This window comes from Chenopodium album, chromosome 26 (assembly GCF_948465745.1).
Source record: "Chenopodium album chromosome 26, dcCheAlbu1.1, whole genome shotgun sequence".
NCBI lineage: Eukaryota > Viridiplantae > Streptophyta > Magnoliopsida > Caryophyllales > Amaranthaceae > Chenopodium > Chenopodium album.
The window spans coordinates 5,388,862-5,410,174 of record NC_137859.1 but is presented as its reverse complement, the minus strand read 5'-3'; the positions used below and the strand labels follow the sequence as shown (position 1 = coordinate 5,410,174).

The 21,313-nt window shown below is 38.2% G+C and overlaps 3 protein-coding genes and 1 pseudogene across 3 annotated transcripts; all 4 read right to left on the bottom strand.

Moving 5' to 3' along the window:
* Positions 1-3,225: 3,225 nt before the first annotated feature.
* On the bottom strand, positions 3,226-4,617 carry LOC145616677 (uncharacterized). The gene has a single exon (XM_081671439.1). It carries the CDS (start codon positions 4,615-4,617, stop codon positions 3,226-3,228), a length of 1,392 nt encoding a protein of 463 aa, XP_081527565.1.
* Positions 4,618-8,410: 3,793 nt separating this feature from the next.
* LOC145618244 (subtilisin-like protease SBT1.4) lies at positions 8,411-11,520 on the bottom strand. Its single transcript, XM_081673018.1, has 3 exons — positions 10,967-11,520; positions 10,065-10,660; positions 8,411-9,646 (listed from the first exon to the last, which is right to left on the bottom strand). Exons 1-3 carry the CDS (start codon positions 11,518-11,520, stop codon positions 8,466-8,468), a joined length of 2,331 nt encoding a protein of 776 aa, XP_081529144.1. The 3' UTR covers positions 8,411-8,465.
* A 679-nt stretch (positions 11,521-12,199) lies between these two features.
* On the bottom strand, positions 12,200-15,840 carry LOC145618544 (guanine nucleotide-binding protein subunit gamma 3-like). Its single transcript, XM_081673316.1, has 5 exons — positions 15,539-15,840; positions 13,475-13,527; positions 13,288-13,332; positions 13,138-13,185; positions 12,200-12,513 (listed from the first exon to the last, which is right to left on the bottom strand). The coding sequence occupies exons 1-5, from the start codon at positions 15,638-15,640 to the stop codon at positions 12,294-12,296; spliced, it is 468 nt and encodes a 155-aa protein (XP_081529442.1). The 5' UTR covers positions 15,641-15,840; the 3' UTR covers positions 12,200-12,293.
* Positions 15,841-17,354: 1,514 nt separating this feature from the next.
* Positions 17,355-20,126, bottom strand: LOC145617327 (cation/calcium exchanger 4 pseudogene; annotated as a pseudogene).
* Between the last annotated feature and the right edge of the window lie 1,187 nt (positions 20,127-21,313).

Sequence of the window (21,313 nt, the reverse complement as noted above, 5' to 3'; positions counted from 1 at the left end):
AGTCTGTATGCTCCATTACCTACTACCTTGGTGATTTCATAGGGTCCTTCCCAGTTGGGTGCTAGCTTTCCTGCATTAACTTCTTTGGTGTTTTCGTATACCTTTCTGAGGACCCAGTCTCCTAGCTTGAAGACTTTGACTCTAACGTTCTTGTTGAAGGATCTTGCTACTTCCTGTTGGTATGCTGCCATTCTCATTTGTGCGTCTTCCCTTAGCTCCTCTACTGTGTCTAAATTGTGAATTAGTTCTGCTTGGTTTCTTTCTTCTATCATCAGTCCGTACCTTGCTGTAGGCACTTCTACCTCTGTTGGTATTACTGCTTCACATCCGTACACCAGTGAGAAAGGGGTATGACCTGTAGCGCCTTTAGGAGTTGTTCTGTCCGCCCACAATATGTTGGGTAGTTCGTCTGCCCATTTCCCTTTGGCTCCCTCCAGCCTTTTCTTCATGTTGCCTATAAGGACTTTGTTACTTGATTCTGCTTGTCCATTCGCTTGTGGGTATCTTGGTGTAGATGTGATAAGGGAGATGTTCCATTCCTTACAGAACTTGGTGGTTTTGTTGCTGATGAATTGAGACCCGTTGTCTGTAATGATCTCCGCTGGTACCCCGAATCTGCTTAGAATGTTCCTCTTTATAAATGAAATGACGTGCTTATCCTTGATCTCCTTGTACGCTTCTGCTTCAATCCATTTGGAAAAGTAGTCTGTCATTGCTAAGAAGTACACTCTCTGCCCTGATGACGGTGGTAAGTTTACTATATCCATTCCCCACTTCATGAATGGCCACGGTGTCAATGTTGGGTGTAACTCTTCTGATGGCTTGTGTGTTAAGGGCGCATGTTTTTGGCATGCTAAGCATTTCTTGGCGAACTCAACTGCGTCCTTTCTCATACTGGGCCAGTAGTATCCCATTCTGAGTGCCCTGTTGGCTAAATTTCTTCCTCCGGAGTGATTTCTGCATTCTCCACTGTGTAAGGATTGTAAGACTTGTTGAGCTTCTTTTCTTTCCAGGCATCTTAAGAATGGTCCTTCTGCAGATTTCTTGAAGAGTACATTGCTGATTAGGCAGTACTTGGAGGCTTTCTGAGCGAATGCTTGAGCTGTTACGTTCCCTGTTGGTTTCGTGTTGCCCAGGAGGTATTCCTTCAGAGGTGTTCTCCAATTGTTGTCTTCTTCTTCTGTAGGGCCTGTTTGAATTTCGTAGACACTCATGGTTGATTCCTTCTCTATGGCTGGTGAGAGTACATGTACTAGAGGGATTGCCCCAAATTCTTCTGGATTGATGTTTGATCCCAAATTTGCCAATGCATCTGCTTCGGTGTTTAGGTTCCGGGGTACTTGTTCTATCTTGAACTCCTTGAATTCCTTGATGAGCTTCTTTGTGACTTCTAGGTAGGCAATCATTCTGGTGTCTTTTGCTGCATACTGCCCGTTGATTTGGTTCACCATGAGTAAAGAGTCAGAGATTACTTCTAGGTGTTGTATCTTCATATCTCTTGCAACGGTTAGTCCCGTAATGAGCGCTTCATATTCGGCTTCATTATTGGTGGCCTTGAAGTTGCACCTTATTGCCTGTGCTATCTTGTCTCCTTGGGGTGATGTCAGTACTACTCCTAAGCCCACTCCTCGTATGTTTGCTGCACCATCTGTATGGAGTGTCCAGTTCTGTGCAACCTTTGGTTCCTGTAAGGCTAGTACTTCCTTTTGTGCTTCTTCTTCAAGTGTAGGGCTGAAGTCTGCCACGAAATCTGCTAAAGCTTGAGATTTGACTGCCGTCCTGGGTTCGTACTGTATGTCGTACCTGCTTAGATGTAGGGCCCATTTTTCCATCCTTCCTGACATTTCTGGTTTTCTCATGATAGCTCTGATGGGGTAGTTGGTCCGTACCTGTATGGGATGACTCTCGAAGTATGGACGTAGCTTTACTAAAGCAGTGAACAAGGCTAAAATGATTTTCTCCAGTGAGGCGTATCGTGTTTCCGCACTGAGCAGGGTCTTGCTGACATAGTAGATTGGAAATTGTTCCTTTTCTTCTTCTCTTGTGAGGACTGCGCTGACCGTCCCTTCAGACACTGCAAGGTACAGCTGGAGTGGTTCCCCTTCTTTAGGTTTGGAGAGAATCAACGGGTTGGCTAGGTATTCTTTCAGCTTCTGGAATGCTTCATCATGTTCTTGTTCCCATTTAAACTCCTTGTTCTTTTTCAGTACCTCGTAGAAGGCTCTGTTCTTTTCTGAAGACTTTGAGATGAACCTGTTTAATGCCGCGATTTTCCCTGTTAAGCTCTGTACATCCTTCTTGGATTTTGGTCGTTCGAGATCTAGGATAGCTTTGACCTGTTCTGGACTGGCTTCTATTCCTCTTTGCGTAACCATGTATCCCAAGAATTTTCCTCCAAACGTGCACTTTGTAGGGTTCAGCTTCATGCCATATTGTTTCAGGATGACGAATGCTTCTCTGAGGTCTCTGACATGATCTTCTTCCTTCTTGGATTTAACTACCATATCATCTATGTAGACTTCTATCGTGTTCCCAATTTGTTTTTCAAACATCTTGTTTACCAACCTTTGGTATGTTGCTCCTGCGTTCTTCAACCCGAAAGGCATCACCTTGTAACAATATATTCCTTGACTGGTAATGAAGGATGTCTTCTCCTGGTCGTCCTTGTGCATGAGGATCTGGTTGTAACCACTGTAGGCGTCCATAAAGGATAACAGTTCGTGTCCTGCTGTGGCGTCTACCATGGCATCAATGTGAGGTAAAGGGAATGGGTCTTTCGGGCAAGCCTTGTTGATGTCTGTGAAATCTATGCAAATCCGCCATTTCCCATTCTTCTTTCTTACTACCACCACGTTGGCAAGCCACTCCGGGTACCTTACTTCTCTGATTTTTCCAGTCTTCAGTAGGTTTTGAATTTCTTCGTTAATGATCTTGTTCCTTTCTGGCGCGAATTTTCTTCTTTTTTGCTTCACTGGTGTATGCATTGGGTCTACGTTTAGCTTGTGAGTGATAACTTGGGGGAATGCCTTTCATGTCCTCGTGGGTCCAAGCAAACACATCTTTCTCTTCTTCTAGAAAGTCGTGAATTTGTTGTCTGATTTCCGCTTTAAGCTCTGACCCTATTCTGACTTTCTGATCTGGATGTAAGGGGTTCAGCTGGACTTCAGTAGCTTCTTGCTCTTCTGATATACTCAACTTCTCTTGGCCCAGCTGATCCTCTGATTGCTATGCTGAACTCTTTTCCGCAGATGTTGCTTTCAGTGCTATCTTGTAGCATTCTTTGGCTTCCCTAGGATCTCCTCTGATTTCTTGAATTCCCCATCTAGTAGGAAACTTGATGACCTGATGGTACGTAGAAGGGATGGCTTTCATTTCGTGTATCCAAGGTCTTCCCAAAATCATATTGTATGAGGACAGGGTATCGATTACTAAGAATTTGACTTGCAGGTTGATCCCTTTTGCATATGTTGCCAATGTAATCTCTCCACTTGTCTTCTTGGTTTCCCCACTGAATCCCACTAGCATTGTTGACTTGTTAACTATATTCTTCTCATCTATGTTCATGTGCTTCAGGGTATCCAGCATGATGATGTTTGCAGAACTTCCATTGTCAACTAGGATTCGCTTAATCATGCAATTTCCAACTGGAAGTGAGATTACTAGGCCGTCATGATGACCTTCTACTGCGTCGCTTTCTTCAAACATGATAGGGATGTCTATCTTTGATTTTTCTCTCTTGTCTGATTGCTCTTTGTTACTTTCCTTTGCGTGCCGCTTCGCTGCTGAATACGTTAGGCCGCATACTTCTGACCCTCCTGATATGAAACAGATGGTTTTGACAATTGGAGGTGGGGGTGGAGGACCTCCTTGCTTGGACTCTCTATCCTTCCCTGAAGTTTTAGATCTGTCTGACAAAAGTTCTTTGAGGTAGCCCTTCTTTAATAGGTATGCAACTTCCTTTCTGAGCGCGACACATTCGTCAGTAGTGTGACCAATATCTGAATGGAAATTACACCATCTGGATGGATCCTTCTTCTCCCCAGGCCTATCACTCCTTCTAGGCCACTGAACAGTATCTCCCATCTTGTTCAAGGTCCTTATTACTCCTGCAGGATTGACATTGAAGCAATACTCGTGCAACTTTGGTGGGAGCTCAGGATCTTCTCTCCAATCGGAAAACTCTCCTTCGACAACGTTGACTGATCCTTCATCAAAGCGGGAACGCTGATACGGCTTGAATCGATTATCTCTCCTGGGGAAGTTGTTGTTCCTTCTTGACGGGCGATCTTCATCCTTTCTGAGCTCTGGAGTCTTTCTTGCATATGCATCTTCTTCGAATCTGACTTGAGCCATTGCCTTAGCTTGTACATCTTCAAAGGTTGTGCATGGATATTTGGTCAGTTCCTTGTAGAGCTCACTGTGATCTAGCAATCCTCTTCTGAACGCTTCAATGGTTGTAGGAGCATCACACTTGTGTATTCCAATCTTTTCCCTGTTGAACCTATTAAGGTAATCTCTCAAGGATTCACCGTGTCTTTGCACAACACGGTACAAATCCGATGACTGCTTTTCTATTTTCCTGCTGCTGGCGAACTGGATCTTGAATAGGTTTACCATTCCTGCAAAAGATCGAATTGTCCCATTATCTAAATTAATGAATCAAGTTAAGGCTGGACCTGATAATGTGGCTCCAAAGCCTTTGCACATGATGGCCTCCCTGATGTCTCTAGGGATTGAGCTGGTCATCATCTTCTGCTTGTAGAGGGATACATGCTCATCAGGGTCTGTTGTTCCATCGTACATGGCCATGCTGGGTGTGCTGAACCTCTTTGGCACTTCTACCATGGCGATCTCTTCTGAGAAAGGGGACTCTATATAGCCATCTGATGCTTCTTCCTCCATGGGCTTTGGCATTCCAGGGATCTTGGCGATCTTGGCTTCTATTGCCTTGAGGTACTCTTTGACTATCTTCTCTATCTTTCCTTCCTCAGATCCTTCTTGTCCATTCTTCTTAGGGGTTCCTGCATTCAAAGAGTCCAGATCTAGGGTTGTTTCCCTAGTGTTAGATCCTTTTTCCCCGTTAGGGGTATGAAAGACACCTGACATATCGAGCTGCATGGCTATACTTTCAGTGTTTTTTCTGGTATTAATGGTTTTGGAAGCGACTGACTGTATTTGGCTACGGAGGGCTTCATTTTGCTTGGTGAGGCTGGTAAGCTTGGCTTCAGTTTGGACTTTTTGGGCCAACAATGTTTCAATTTGGCTTTTTTGTTGGTCTAAGGTTTGACGGAATGCGTTCATTCCCTCATTGATTTCGGCCATGGTAAAGGGTACTTGGTGCCCAGACATGGTGTTTGTATTGTTTTTTTTTTTGGCGAATTGGTAGGTTAATCGATTATCAGCCCCACGGTGGGCGCCAAATTGTTTAGGCAAATCTCAACAAGGATATATGAGAATCTGCTAGGTTTGAGGGGTAATAATAATCATACTACCAAAAGCGCATAAAATAGCAATAAAGCAATAATAAAGCAATAGATAAGCAGTGAAATAACAATAAACAAACAGAATGAACTCTACTATGAAAAGAGTAAGTTTAGAGACACAATACTGAATAAGGACTAGCCTCCTTCTTCAGTAGGGACGAAGCTCCGTAGATGAATGCCGAGTAATTCTATTATATTAAGAGTATATGTGCGTACATGTGTGCTCAAAATGTCTAATTACACTTATTTATACCTAGGGATCTCTAGGGTTTACAAATATTGTCAAAATATATTCAAAACGAAGAAGATCTTCTTGATTTATCTTCTTCCCTGTTCTGTAGGTGTATTTTTGGCAAGTATCCTCTTGATTGATACGTATGATGGTGCTTTCCTTGTTTACTCCAATCAAGCCGTTTTACCTATTTTGCTGAACCATTGGACTGATGCCCTAGATGTTACGGATCGTATTACAATACGGGCCCAACAGTGGGGGAAAATCCAATTACCCTTTGTTAATTCTTAATTACATAATCAGATCACCATGTTTACAACATGCTTATATGGCTCATGGTTGTATGCAAATTTGATGGAGATGTAGAAACCATAAATGGCGACAAAACATTTTTTCAAGGAGGAAATACAGTTTTTTATTTTTTATTTTTTTAAAATAAATAAAAATTTTAATGTCAAAACACTACATGGACGGACTAGATTGATTCATAAAATTTAAACGGTCAAGATTGAAAACAGTTTCAATGGCTACAATTTTATTGTAGCCATTGAAAAGTCATCCGTAAATTGTATTCCGTAATAAGCATGTATGCATGATCGATGTACCATGTACGTATGTAATTTTATAACAATAATCTTTAAAGAGTATTATGAAGTATATACGTCCTCCGTTTTTTTTATTTTTTAAATAATTGATTGTTACGTTTAATTTTATTAAATACACTATATGTTGTCAAAAAAAAAAAAAAAAAAAAAAAAAAAAAAAACTTTTCTTACACCGTACCATTAATATCTTACAAGATTATAAAAAATAAATAAATAATATTTTAAAAGTATATATCAAGACAAATATAACATAATTTCATAAGAGACTACACTTTGAGTAATTCTTCATTAATGCAAGTTTTCAAATGTTGCAATTAAACAAAATAGATTAGAGGTATTGTGTATTTAATTGAAAATTCTTAATTTATAATTGATATAATTGTACTAATTATATACTTGAATTTATCAACAATGAACTTGTAAAAATTTAATTAATTTTTTTCATATTTGTTGGTACGTATTTTAACCATCTATATTAATCTCAATCATCGAAAATAAAAATTACGAGTAATAAAAAGTAGATAGTTTCGAGATTACACTAATATTATTTTAACATCTATTACAATAAATCATCAATGGCAGTTAAAGACTTAAAGTATTACTCCCTTCATCTCACCCCACATGCGTCTTAAAATAGTTTTATCTCCATTTAATACACTTTAAAAAAAATAAAAAAATAAAAAATAAAAAATAAAACTATATTTAAATAAATATACAATGAAGCGAATCCGATCCACTAAAATCCCACATGACTCTATTATATTTTATAGATTAAGAGTATTTTAATTTATGATTAAAGATTTTAAAATGTGACTTACTATGGGCAAATATAATTAGGGATAGAATGAGTACATGAAATGGCGTAAAAGTCCATCTTTATAACTATAATTAAATGAAACAAATATATTTGTACATGAAACAAGACTATTGAACAACGTTAAAAACAGTCGTGCTTGCTAAGAATTCCTTACGCAGTTGCACACAGAAATAACACCCTTTGCTTCTTGTGTAGTTACACTAACGGTACGAAGTACAATGGACATTACTTAACTAACACTACATATACTATAGTACTAAACCTAAGCAAATGAACCAGCTTTGCAATAATTTAATTAATCATTATGACGTTATATAATGAGTAATTACACTACCAGTAAGTCTTACCTACCCCATTGTCACATCCCATAAATGACAATTTTTTATGGTATACTTCGGATAATTATGTGAAAATTGTACCTCGTGTATGATAACTAACACTACTTTAATTTTACACATCATTTGTTAGAAAATCAGCAAGAGACAATAGTTTGTACAAAAAAATAAATAAATAAAAAATAAAATAAAAAAAAATTGCCTCTTGAAAGTCACAAAAGTAACGTACAACAAGAATATATAACCTTTTTTCTCCAAATATTCAATCATAAACTAAAAAAAAATCTAAATAATACATTGTAGACCTCGTTTTGTGTGTGTCACACAAACTACAATCAAATATACTATACAGAATACTTATGATCGGAGTATAATACTAACTATATTTTGAGATTGATGATAATACTAAGGACATTTTGTGAAAAACTACCTTATAAAACATTTTTTTTTTGCGAGAAACTACCTAATAAAAAAAAATGTTGTAAGAAACTACCTTATAAAAGGGTAAATGTTGTAAGAGACTACCCATGGTCAAAAAGTCATCGTTGACTTTTATTTTCCGGCTTTGATCACGTGACGTGCCAATTAAGAAAAAATGAGGGAAAGGGTGAATTAAAAGTCACGTGATGTGGTCATTTGGTCAACGCCGGAAAATGAAAGTCAACGGTGACTTTCCGACCAATAATGGTAGTCTCTTACAACATTTACTCTTTTATAAGGTAGTTTCTTACAACATTTTTTTTATTAGGTAGTTTCTCGCAAAAAAAGTGCTTTATAAGGTAGTTTTTCACAAAATGTTCTAATACTAACTATAAATCTTATGAATGAGAGATGGGAGCTCTATGGTTAAACTTTAACTTGAATCTCAGCAATCTAGAATAAGAATTGATTAAAAGCCATCAAATAATACAAGTGGTGGGCATGTTAATTAAGGTGTATCTAAACAATAAACATTATTATCTAAAACTTCTTAAAGTGCGGCCAATAAGTAACTCATATTGAAGCAATGAAGTGTTGCTGATGAACCCCTTCAATCCATCTCACTGCAATAGGACTCCTCACGCGATGACTTCCATCACTCCACTCAATTGACCCAAAACTCGTCGATCCTAACATCGATTGATCAAATTGATCAGTTTTCGTGCTCGTAAATATGATATCATACGATAGTTTTTGTTTCTTGGCACTAAAATTAAGCTTTCTAGATGAAACACTAACATCTACATTTAGTGGCTTATTCACTGTAACGTTATACACCGCATTAACTAAAGCACCAACATTTTTCACCACCCTAGTGTATTTCACCATGGTTTTGCCTGATTCAAACACGACTGAGAATGAAGGGTAATTCAGATTTCCGGGGCTAGACAGATTCTTTGCCCCGCAATCAATAGTAACAGGATCTTTGAGAAAAATGGCAATATCTTTCGAGCCATACCCGATGGAACATAAAAAGGCAATATAGTCACTAACATCAATGTCATAGACTAGCCCGGGGTTGAGAGCCTTGTTTGGATCAACATGACCTGACCCGTGAACAAATGGTGAGGATTGTTTCCCCGTTGCCAGATCTGTGAAATTCTTATTGGAATTGTCGAGGTAGTAAGCTGTAGTCATAAGGGCGGATTTAACAGCTGCAGGACTCCAACTTGGGTAAGTGTTTCTAAGGAGCGCGGCCAACCCACTAACGTGTGGGCAGGACATAGAAGTACCGGACATGACATTGAAGTCGACCCTACGTTGATCAATCTTCTTCAAGCCTGAGGGTCCAACAGCCCCGGTCCAACCAGCCAAGATGTTAACCCCTGGACCTATGACATCAGGCTTTAAGATTTCGGGTGTGACTCGATTTGGTCCTCTGCTCGAAAATGCTGCCACTCTTGGGGCTGATGGCGAGGGACCTGTTACAGTCCCTTTGAATTTGATTGTGGCTGTTGGATTAGGGGCTGAAGAAGCATAGTCCTTGATTTGGTCCCCGGCACTTTGACCTACCAATGTAGCAGGAATAATATGTGAATCAGCTACTAGTTCTTCACCACTTTCTGCTGTGTTAGTCAGAATCATTGCCACTCCTCCAGCTTGTTTTACTGCCTCATCCTTGGCAACTCGTCCATTTGCTCCTCCTCGATCACATATCACCATTTTCCCTATTACTTTTGATGAATTAAGTTCGCCTGTGACAATATAAGGCCTCAGTGTTAAAGAATGTACTTGTAAACATGTTACCTTTTTTTTTTGAGAAATGTAAACATGTTACCTTAAACAAACTCAAGTACACTAGTCATGGGTAGGCATACAATAAATCACTGTAAAGTGTACACTAACTCGATTTAGTCACCCTAGCTAGTCTTACAAGAAGTTGCAATGAGATTGTTTCATATAGCTTTGTTCTCAAATTAAACAAGCATGATGCAAGTTAACACATAATTAATCAAGAAACTCAAAAAAAAAAAGGATGAACCTAGCCCTGTTTTCACTTGACCAAACAAGTATCTAGCTAAAATGTTCAGCTAAATAAGGATCAAATCACCTTAACACTAGCAACTTAAAGTAACAACAACAAAATTGAAAAGAAATTAAAGATTAACCAACCTGCAATGCAAAATTTACTGCCAAAATCAGCTCCATTAACCAACTTTAGATGAACACTGTCATCCAAAGCCTCCCCTGCATACAAAGACGCGCCCCTGAACTTCCTCCCATCACCCAACTCTACATCAGCGGAGAATTCTCTATCTATAGTCGATGCTCCAACAGTCAAAATCCACGGCGCAATATTCACTGCAGTAAAAGGATTCGGCCCAGAGTTGCCAGCTGAGCAAGACATCAACACCCCTCTTTGAGCAGCATGTAGGCCACCAATAGCAATGTTATCATTAACATAGCTAGAAGCCGACTTTTTAACTCCAACTGAGAACGAGATAATGTGTACTCCATCCGCAATGGCCTGGTCTATGGCAGCCAGCATATCAGAGTCATAGCATCCAAGGGTCCAGCAGATTTTGTAGGCTGCAATGCGAGCCTTGGTGGCCATCCCCATAGCCTGCCCCCGAGCAAAATTGAATAATCCGGCATTAGGAACAACTGATCCAGCCGCTGTTGAGGCCGTGTGAGTCCCATGCCCCTCGGTGTCTCGAGGAGATTTCGAGTCTTTGGTCTCGTTTATTGGCCCTTTAGCTGCTTCGTACCTGACCCAAGGGTGACAAACTCATGATTAATTTCTCTTTCAAATAAATTAATGTTAATCTTCATAACTTTTTAGTACTCACTCTCAATTTCCTTGAAGTGATTAATTCTCTATCTTGATACTCCTGATACATTCTAGTTAATTGAAGTTAATCTTCAAAATCTATAATTAAGTATATTCATTTTACAAAATAGTTGAAAAATTATTTCCCTCTAAAAAATTCAAAAAAAAAGTCAACGCTCTATTGCAATGAAGATTTAGAGAGTACTAGACCAAAGTAAGAAACATGGAGTAAAAAAGAAGTTACCCTTGGAAGAAGGCACGAGCACCGATAATTTTCCGATTACAGGAGGTCGCCGGAAAATGAGGGCCCACCTCGCACAAGCCTTTCCAGGTGGCAGGCACAGGATCATATCCTTCATCAGAGAAGCTAGGTAGCTCAGGCCATATACCAGTATCAAGTACACCAATGATCACATTTGAAGCAAAGTGAGATTTCGGCCAGAGACCGGACCGTTGTTCAAGGCCCAAGAATTGTGGGGTACGGGTGGTGTGGAGGTGGTGGACCTTGTCCGATACAATGGTGAGGACAGCAGGGTGACGCCGGAGCTCAGACACTTGGGCCGCGGTGAGGTGTGCCGCGAACCCTGTGGAGGAAAGAGTGTAAGAGTATAGGAGTTTAGGGGTGGCGGTGTTGGTGGTGGTGGAGAGGGAGTTAAGGATGGAGGAGTACCAGTCTTTGGGGGAGACGAAGTTGTTCGGCTTGTGGGATTTTAACACGTGGACAATGTAGGTGGATTTTGATAGTGTAGAAGGTAAGAAGAGGGAGAAGAGAATGAAGAAGATAGAGAGATTAGCCATTTTTGTCTGCTATTTTTGGTAAGTGCAATAGTGCATGTTGGTTTTTCTATTATTTAAAAGACAGCGTCATGTGCATGAACATGCAAATGCGGAAGGAGGGTATTATTATGTCTAATTTGAATATTTTAGTTAGGCCATTTGGATTAGAAAACTATTTCATTTGATTTATATGAACGAGAAAAACACCACCATGTAGCGCGAGGTCACGCACGAGGTCGCTATGGTTAAGAAATAGCCTAAAACTATTATAGTCTCTATTGCCACATATTGACAGTTTTTCTAATGTCCCGGTACTGCAATTCTCATACTTCGTATCTCTCATACGCCTGTGTGCCTATATTGATGCATGTGTCTTGGTGCAGGTTAAACTAGAGTCATTGAGAGCTCAAGGGATGAAAATGATCAAACGGTGGGAAGAGCAATGCTCTAATAGTACAGTAAAGTGGTTATAATTTATAACTGAGTTATGTAATGGTAACATAAATTTTTTTTAATGAGAACGATAAATGTGCATACATGTTAAACTTGTACCATAGAAGTGTTAGATAACTAAGAATGGTTATATGTTTTCAACCAAATTAAACCACAATAGTGGCACAATAATGGCTAGATCTTCAACAAAAAAGACTTTGAAAAAGACTAGATGCGAAAATTTCACTGAAAAATCCTGCATTACCCTTCTCAACGCAGAATATGAAACTCATCGAGAAAATATCTGCTTCTTAAGCATGAATTATGAACAATCAATGCAAGTAATAATAATGCATTGTTTTTTAGCAGCAAGAACCACAACAACTTGGTACACAATTGGGACAAAGCTTTACCTTACAACAACAATTACTAGAGCACAACCTGAATAAGCAACAATTCTGAGGGAAACATGAACAACCTTTTATGCCACAACATTTAGGACGACAACAACTCTTCCTGGAGCAACAGCAATTTTTTCGTGGTTGCTGATGATGATGCTCCTTATCTGATCGACAGCATCCACTGAAACAGCAAATCCACGATGATTTAAAACATGATTTTCCCCTGGTCATATTTCAGACATTATTAATACTGTGCTACTACCAGAATTAATCCTGCAGTGTTTCAATAAGCTTGCATATATGCTGTAAACAGACCGAGATTTAAATGGCAGGACACTGAAGAATTCAGATGAACTTTGAAATAAACCAGTAGCTGGAGCCTAGGACGTAAATTGCAATCTTTGAGTCATCACCTATAATGTCCTTTATTTTTTCCATGTTTCAGCTACTCAGCTTAAGAGAACCATAGACAGAGAAGGCTTTGTTTTTTCACTTTCAAATATTAAGCTTTAGGAAAAATAAATTCAAGCAAATTTCAATCAGTATAAAAAAGGATTACCCAAGTTCAATCACAATGATTCAAATAAATTCAAACTAATTACACATCCAAAAAGTACTGATGATTACAATACGCTCAGTCGCTCGCATAAGAGTTACACGAGTGAAAAAGAAAAAAGCCTCAAAAGTGTGGCTTATGGTTAAAAGAAGGGGCTCTTACCAAGTACCAACATGCATGCACCTCTGATTCTTCAAAAACAATCACAATAAGAGAGGAAAAAAAAAAAAAAAAAAGGAAGAAAAGTACCTGATTCTCCATGAACACGAACAGTCTGACTGACTAGACTTCTGATTTCTGCAGATCAATAACATTTCAGGGAAAAGATTAATTCCATATCAATATACAATGGAATCACAAGAAGTTAAAATGAGGTGTAGAATAAAGTCATGAACATACACAGTTATCAAGGGATCTGGTTTTGTTGCTACGAAATCATTGATCCTGTCAGCGCAAATTACATAAATGAAAAGGGGCTTTGAGATTGATAATAGATGAAAATTGAAAAGAGGCAAAAGACCTAAACATTATTTGGGATTAAAAGTACATAATTAGCTAAATCAGCCAGTCAACGAGCCCTACATACTCTTTGCAGCTTCTAGAAGTAGGTTGAATGTTGTCAAGTGACTTCAACTCTTCCTGCTCATCATGGGAACAACAGAAACTATGTTTAATATCTCATTAACATATATTCATGAGTAGAGAAATAATTCATTGCCATTATTATCATTCTAACCTCAGACTTAAAACTGAGGAAAGCTAGATATTGTCATTATTGCGTATATAGAGGTACAACTCTTAAAACAGGTACAGGTAAGTAGGTAACAGAAACAAGAACTGCTCAACTCATCAAGTAATACATCCTCACATCTTTCACGTAATCTATATATAAAACTTAATTGTATCATTACTTCTATTATGTAACATATCAGAACTCAGAAGCTGAATATATAGGAATTACAAACACACAATTATTTGGTCATATTTGATTTCTTGTCACAAGATCATTCAGAAAACTCATTCTGTAGATTGCCTTGAGCAGGCTCCTTCCCCTTCCGTAATCCTCTCCTCCCTTGCTTCTCAACCTTCCGTCCATTGGTATCTATCATATCAATGACTTCCATATGAACACCTGGATCATTGCTAGTGTAGGTAGCACCAAACATGATGGAGTTGTTGACAGCCTGGAAGTTGCTGTTCACATAAGTGTCCAAACTTTCAGGCTGATCATCACCAGGCAATTCCTCATGGTGGTCATGCTGCTGCTTATGATGGCGATCCAACAAATCACCCCTCATGGTAGCCCCTGTGTTGGTCCCAGAAATTGTGATGATTCGAACTCCGCTTTCATCCTCATCCCCCATGTGGGGGCCAAGAGGCCCACTTGCTCCCGACTTTTGGATTTGATGAAGATCATTGATGCGAGAAGTAAGTGCATTAACCATCTCTTTAGTCTCACGGTCTATCTGTCTGTACCTATCCCCTTCGGTAGAAGGTGGGTTTGGCTTCATTGCTTCGGAAGACATGGCACTTGGGTTTAATAAAATTGGAAAGGGAAACAATGAGTGAAAGCTTTTATCTATTGCTAATAATATTTGGTTAAGTTTTCGAATGAATAATAATCCAATTATATAGAAAAAGAATTGAGGGAATTGAGGTGGCTTATAGGTTCAGAGGAATAAAGAAAGGGAATGGCTTAAATGCCAATTCAAGTATATTTCTTTTGAGAAAAGTCTTGTTAAATGGAAAAAGGATTGCTTGATTCTTGTATTATTAGGAACACAAGCTATCAATGCTATCATGCTAGATACTATTATGCCTCTGCCTTCACTAATAAGTTCTATATTCAGGATGATTTACTGAAACATATGCACCATTAAGGCTCAACATAACTTTTCTAAACGTTCCCAAATTCCCCCGAAAATACCTTGCTATATCACAATGATAACTAATACAGGCATCAATAAACTATCCTTGCAACAATACAACTACAAATTCAAAGACGAGAAATTCCAAATTAACTAAGATATGCAAACTATGCATCACTCTGATAGACTTTTCCCTAAGGACTTCCTAAAATGCCCTTATTTTCCTCTGGACCACCAAAATATCCTTGTCAAGTTACAAATTTTACCATATCTCAGTAATGAATTTGGCAGCCCTCCTATAGCCAAGACAACCCATTGATAATGACAGAAGCTAACTCCTTTCACCCTCAAAAGTACTCGTGTCCAACACTCAACTGCACAAGCTTGAACATGAATACGAAATACGATACTGGCTAAGTTGCTCGTAAAACACAAAGAGTCTTAACTCTTAAAGAACTAAAGAAGCCTCTAGTGCAGTATAGCCAACATTATAACTCTCCAAAAAGCTCATCAAACATAAGACTAAAAAACCAACTTGGCCATTTAAAACGTTCAAGTTGTAAATGTTAGCTAGCTTAGTAGGTAAAGTCTTAAGGTTACGACATGAGGTAAAACCAATACTTAAAACTCGAGCTCAAACCTCGTCTACATTCCTTAATAGCTACACGAAGCTCCATGCATGTATCAAACAAACATTTTGTAATTTACAAACACTCAAGCAACATAAGCATAAACCACTTTCAATTCAAAAAAAAATAAAAAATAAATAACACCAAAATTACCTCAAGGAAACCAATTTCTCTCTCCAAAACCTGAAGTTTAGCTTGGTGGCGGCGCTTGGCGTACAAACTAGGTGGTGACTTTGGCATCGGCTGCTCCGCCATTTTTTCCTCTTTTAGAATTTAATTTTAAAAATTTAAATCTTTTTGTTGTATTAACTTTGCAAAATAAGCTCAACCATATTTTCAGCTACTAGTAGTAGTAGTAGTCTAGTAGAGTCTAAAGCTAGTGCCTGCAAATTGTACAAATATGGAAAACGACGTCGTAAATGGTGCATTCACAATGTGGCAGGAAGATAGTGGAGTTGAAGAGGAGAAACAGAGCAAAGGACTATAAACAGAGCACAGTTGGCACGTGACTTTTTCAGAGGAGGGGTGATTTTAGGAGAGAGAATTTTTTTGATGTCCCAAATTGACCCTGGAATTTGAAGTGGATTGAGGGAGAGAGAAGGGGTAAAATGGGAATATGAAAAAAGACAAAGATAGCACGGCGGAGAAGACGGTGTCGTTTTATAGGTTTGAGATTTACGAGGGAAAGGAATGAGGTGTCAAGCAGTCATAAACGTGCGTTTACTCAGGTTTTATGACGTCATCCAATGGGAATCTAACCGTTTTCCTTGGATTTCCTCACAGCCGCTTTCTACACTTTTTTTTTTTTTTTTTTTTACTTTTCTTGGGAGAGTAAAAATTTTTTGGGGTAGAGCAACATAATTAAATTATTAAAATGAAGGTACATATTGTTGATTAAGAAATACTTGTACCTCTAAATTTATCTAAACTTGTTCAAAATAGAGGGTGTGATTGTATACTCTCAATACGAGTTGGGAGTATGTGACAACTAAATTTAGATATATAGATGCTATACACAAATTGTAACAATGACGGGTTTTATGTTGTTACTATTGATGATCAAATACATAACCAATGTCATGCCCTCAGTATGTATGTGAGGATGTAACCATAACCTCACTTATTTCCGGTCAAAACCGGTTCTAGGAAATGATGTGGCTAGTGGCAACTTACTCGGAGCAGAAGTAATACTTAAAAACACTATGCAATGTGAAGTGTTACCTTTTTTTTGAAGGCGTGTGAAGTGTTACCTTTTTTTTGAAGGCGTGTGAAGTGTTACCTATATGTGCTATAGCTATAGCTAAACTACGGCAGCTTTAAGGAGAGATACTTCGTAAAAATACTACTCTGAATTGGCAGTTAAGGATCAGATGGCTGATGAATCAGTAGAATTCCTTCAGATCTTAGTTTTTGCATCAGCAGAATGAACAGTTATCTTTACAATTCCTTCTCCAACAACAAAGAAAGAAGAACAATCTTTCTAGCTTGGCTTGCAGGATAGGAGCTTGCTTAAACAGACAAAAAGCTAAGGTGCAACTGCACAGGTATGCAGTATCATCTATCTGTTATACTACATCAGCTTTAATGCCTACCTAGACACATTCTCCACTACAGCAATAATACCTCCCCACAACTCTAGCCGTTTGGTCATAGACTTGTAGCTCAATAGTGTGAGCAATTGAGAAACATTAGTCTTGCGGTCTAGGGGTTCTTAAATCCTTCATGTAATAATAGTCAAGGGCAATTGCTCAAATTTAGCAACCAACAGTTACTTATCTGTTATGTGGCTTTAAGAATCAGACAGTAGCAATTTATCAAACAATAGTACAAGTAATACAAAACAGGAATTGAGTCAATTGACACAACAAACAATGACCATATCGAACATTATCTTAAAAACAAACAAAATTATAAAAAAAAAATAAAAAAAGAGTATTATTCATATGCTAACAAGAACCAACACAAGAAGTACTACAGAAAATAGTGTATTTTATTTGCCATATTGAATTCTGACCAATAATTGCAGAACATTCAAGTGATAATGACAAGTAGAATTACAAAAAGAAATCATATTCGCGAAAAAAATTCTCCATAATCAATCAAGACAAGGCTATGTTTCTAAGTATGTATGATTACATGTGGACACTAGGTACAACAATGGGGTTGTCAATTTGTCATTTACAAGCATATTTGCTGCTATTCGGCTCAGAGTCCAGGAACGCAAGGAGAAAAAAAAAATCCAAGAGTCCAGAAGCTCATACCTACAAGGTGAATATCTCAGAGCAGATCAGGCATATCATTGCTTTCTCTGATTTCCAGCAAGGCAGCAACAATTAAGATGTATTTTGATTCTTATTGTAAACCGCCTACACTCATGGCACTGACAACCCTAAATGACAGGAAAATCAGGTACAGGGATATAAGACCAATACCCAACATTTTACTGGGTCGCATATCTTTCTTGAGTAAGATCACAATTGCCCAGATAAGCCCAACTAACAGAAAGCCAATTGTGTAGAACAAGCTACTGTCTTTGGGAACTATATATGAAGCAGGCCTAGCTGACCAGGCACCGTGCAGCAATGAGATCCCCAACCCGATCAGTGTGTTAAACATAGGACCAGCATAGCACCCTGACAAGGCAATCTGCACCCCATCCCCACCATTCAATGCCAATGCAACATTTGAGACCAGATCTCCCATAGAGTTCCCCCATGCCAAAACAGTCAATCCAAGAATTGATGGGTTGATTCCCAAAATAATGCCTAGTGCCACCAAAACACCAACGAGTTCACTTGCAATCATGTAGAACCACACAATACTCATAAAGAAACCTCCAAGAACCCACGGTAATAAAAATCTCTGTGGTGGATGATCAGGTATGGTGTAACAGTATGCAAGAACTCCAAGCATGCAACTAGCTGCCAATCCAATAACATAGGCAAAATCTTTGCCAACAGAACCAGGAACATCAACAGTGCTCCATAAACACAAAATGAGAATAGGAGCCAATGTGGCACTGGCAACAGCATATGGCTTTGACCAACTTTTCTCCTCCACCATTGGAATTGTTAATCGTCTTGGAGCAGATAAAGGAAGCTCCAAGAGTGAGAACAGCTTGGGGCAGGAAAAAGAAGAGTTCTCAGATTCCACACGTTCATCATTCCATCCCCAGGGAGGCCTTTCATTTTCTGATTTCAGAGACTGATGTGAGTAAATTGCAACATTGGAAGCCCACATCCACTGTGGTAAAGAAGGATGGAGAGGGGGAGCATCATTATCACTTTCAAAGTCAAGCAGGGGGTTGTAAATAGCATCATCCTCTGAACCTCCTTGAGCGTAGACACTTCCTTTTACAGGAAGCAATGGGGTGACAGCATCCAATTTCAGCCTGTGTGCTTCCTTTCTCAACAACTCATTTGCAGCAACAGCGAATGCATAGAGAACATATACCATTAAAAAACAAATGGCCGCCCCAACAGTAATCCTCCCCACAAACAAAATTAACAAAAGCGACAGGATGGTCACCAGAAAGAAGCTAAGATCCCTGACAAAGCATCTCCGATCAATTTGAACCTGCTTATTAGCCACCAAGAGTGATACAGTACCGACAACAACACAAGTCACAAAGACCGCCCCACCCAACACACTGTTCAAGCCAACCTCACCAGCACCAGTACCCACAAAAGCCGCAATGCTAGCAAATACATCGGGAGCTCCATTCCCAAGTGGAAGGAGAGTGACCCCCGCAACAGTAGGTGGCAGTTTCAATATATTCGAGAGCTTTTCTAATGAACAACAAAAGTAATCGGCTGCAGTATTACCTAGAAGGTAAAACAATGCCGCAAGCCAAACACCCAAAACTGCATAACCCAATAGCTTAAATCTCTGGCAATCACAGTAAAAGAACTGCAAGTAATCAAAGAACCCACTAGTCGAGCACTCCGAATGCGCCTTTAAATACTCACAAGGTGAATCAAAACCCACGTGATCCCTTAACCCAACACATAACACAGCATTTTCTTCACTCAATTCATTATCTAGAACAACAGACCCATTACCAATATTCGTTGAATTATCCCTAATTTCAGCTGTCTTACGCCGGATTAATTCCATATGAACCGACTCATCGACAGAATTAAGATGAACAGGCCACCGATTACTAATCACAGAAGATTGCCTAAGTAAAGGGTTTCTAATGACATCTTCTCTATTGAAGAAAAAGAAAAATAAGATCACAGCACATAATCCATTGAAAATCCCACGAAATTGGGATCTTCTTCTAGGATGAAAAATACCCAATTGTTCCATTTCTTAAGCTGCAACTAATTACATCGAACAAAATTGGAAGAATTCTAGGGTTTCAATTTGGGGGAAAATTGAAACCCTAGTGCATTAAAATGTACTAAAATTAATACAAAATGTATTGAAACAAAGGTCAATTCTACAAATTCTTGGCAATAATGAAGAACACACAGAAATTCACTTTGATTAAGCTGCCTTACCCAAAAATAACTTCTTCTGGTATTACAAGCTTAATTGCTTGAACTGTTGAACATCGAATTTCTTGAAATAAATTCGTTTTCTGGGAATCTCTGTCTTCCTATTTTGGGGTGAAGTTAGCAAGAATTATTGGATAATTCGAAGATGACAACCTCTGAAAATTCTTGGAAATTCTGGGTTTTTCACTATTTTGGTTGTTGCTTTGTTGGGTGTGACTTGTGAGAGAGAAGTTAACGTGGTAAACATGACGAGGAAATGATAGTATGGACTTGGCTAACAATCACTTTTGTATACACCCGGTTTTCAGTAATTTACTGTACATCGAGTTCACTTTTGTCAAATTTAATGTCACTTTTGTTAAATTTAGTATCACTTTTGTCAAATTTATCAATGAACCATAAATAACTCTTATATATGTCAGAGTAACTTTTGTGCGTTTTAGTGTAACTTTTGCGCCTTTTATTGTCACTTTATAACGGATGTTCAGTAATTTACTGAACCTCCGTTTTATTTAAAAGTTTGTGCTTGGCTAAATGGTCAAGTTGGAGTGTTGGACTGTCTTTTGATTTTTGATGTCCATAACAAGCCCTAGAAGTAATCCATTTGCTTATTTGAAGCCCGAGTACAAGGTCAAACTTATTTTTCATTTGGGTCTTGCTAACGAATGTCTTCAGGACAAGTCCTAGAAGTAATCCACATAATGCAATTTCAATATCATAAAATCTAAGATTTCTTATAAACTTCCAAAAGTTACTCAATCATTAAACCAAATATCCAATCGATATAACAATAATAAAATTAGTACTCTGTACATTACAAACTTAAAAAGTGTTAGTCGTTCGATTATAAACCTTTTAGGGAAATATCATCAATCTCTATTATTTCATCTTCCATAAAAGTTCCGTTACTTCTTCAAAATCCAGATATAAAAAATTAAAAAATTGCAAAGGATTGTTAGGAAATAAACTAAATTTACCAAATACTAACGAGATTTGTTTTGGGAATAGATATAGTTTATCTTTTATTTATTTCTATGTTGCTTTTCTAGTTAGATGAGGATTGTAATTAAGAAACTAGATAGCTTTTAGGTTTATAAACAATCTAAGAATATTTAGGCTTGGGGAGCAAATAAAAATATAAAATATCATAATCGATGTGGGTTTCTAGTTTAGCCTACATAAGAGGGTTTAGGTTTACTAGAAAATTATACTTTGTTATAGTTTTATTGAGGAGGAAAAGGCTATTAAAAACTTAATAAAACAAAATTTTGTTTGAGGGTGAGTTTCCAAATTATTTCATTGCAAACATATGTTATAACTTATAACATCTAAGTATCTAACATTACAACCTTTATAATTATAAAATATATATAAAAAATAAAAAATTACAACCCTTGTAATATCTTCAATCTCCATTTCATCTTCC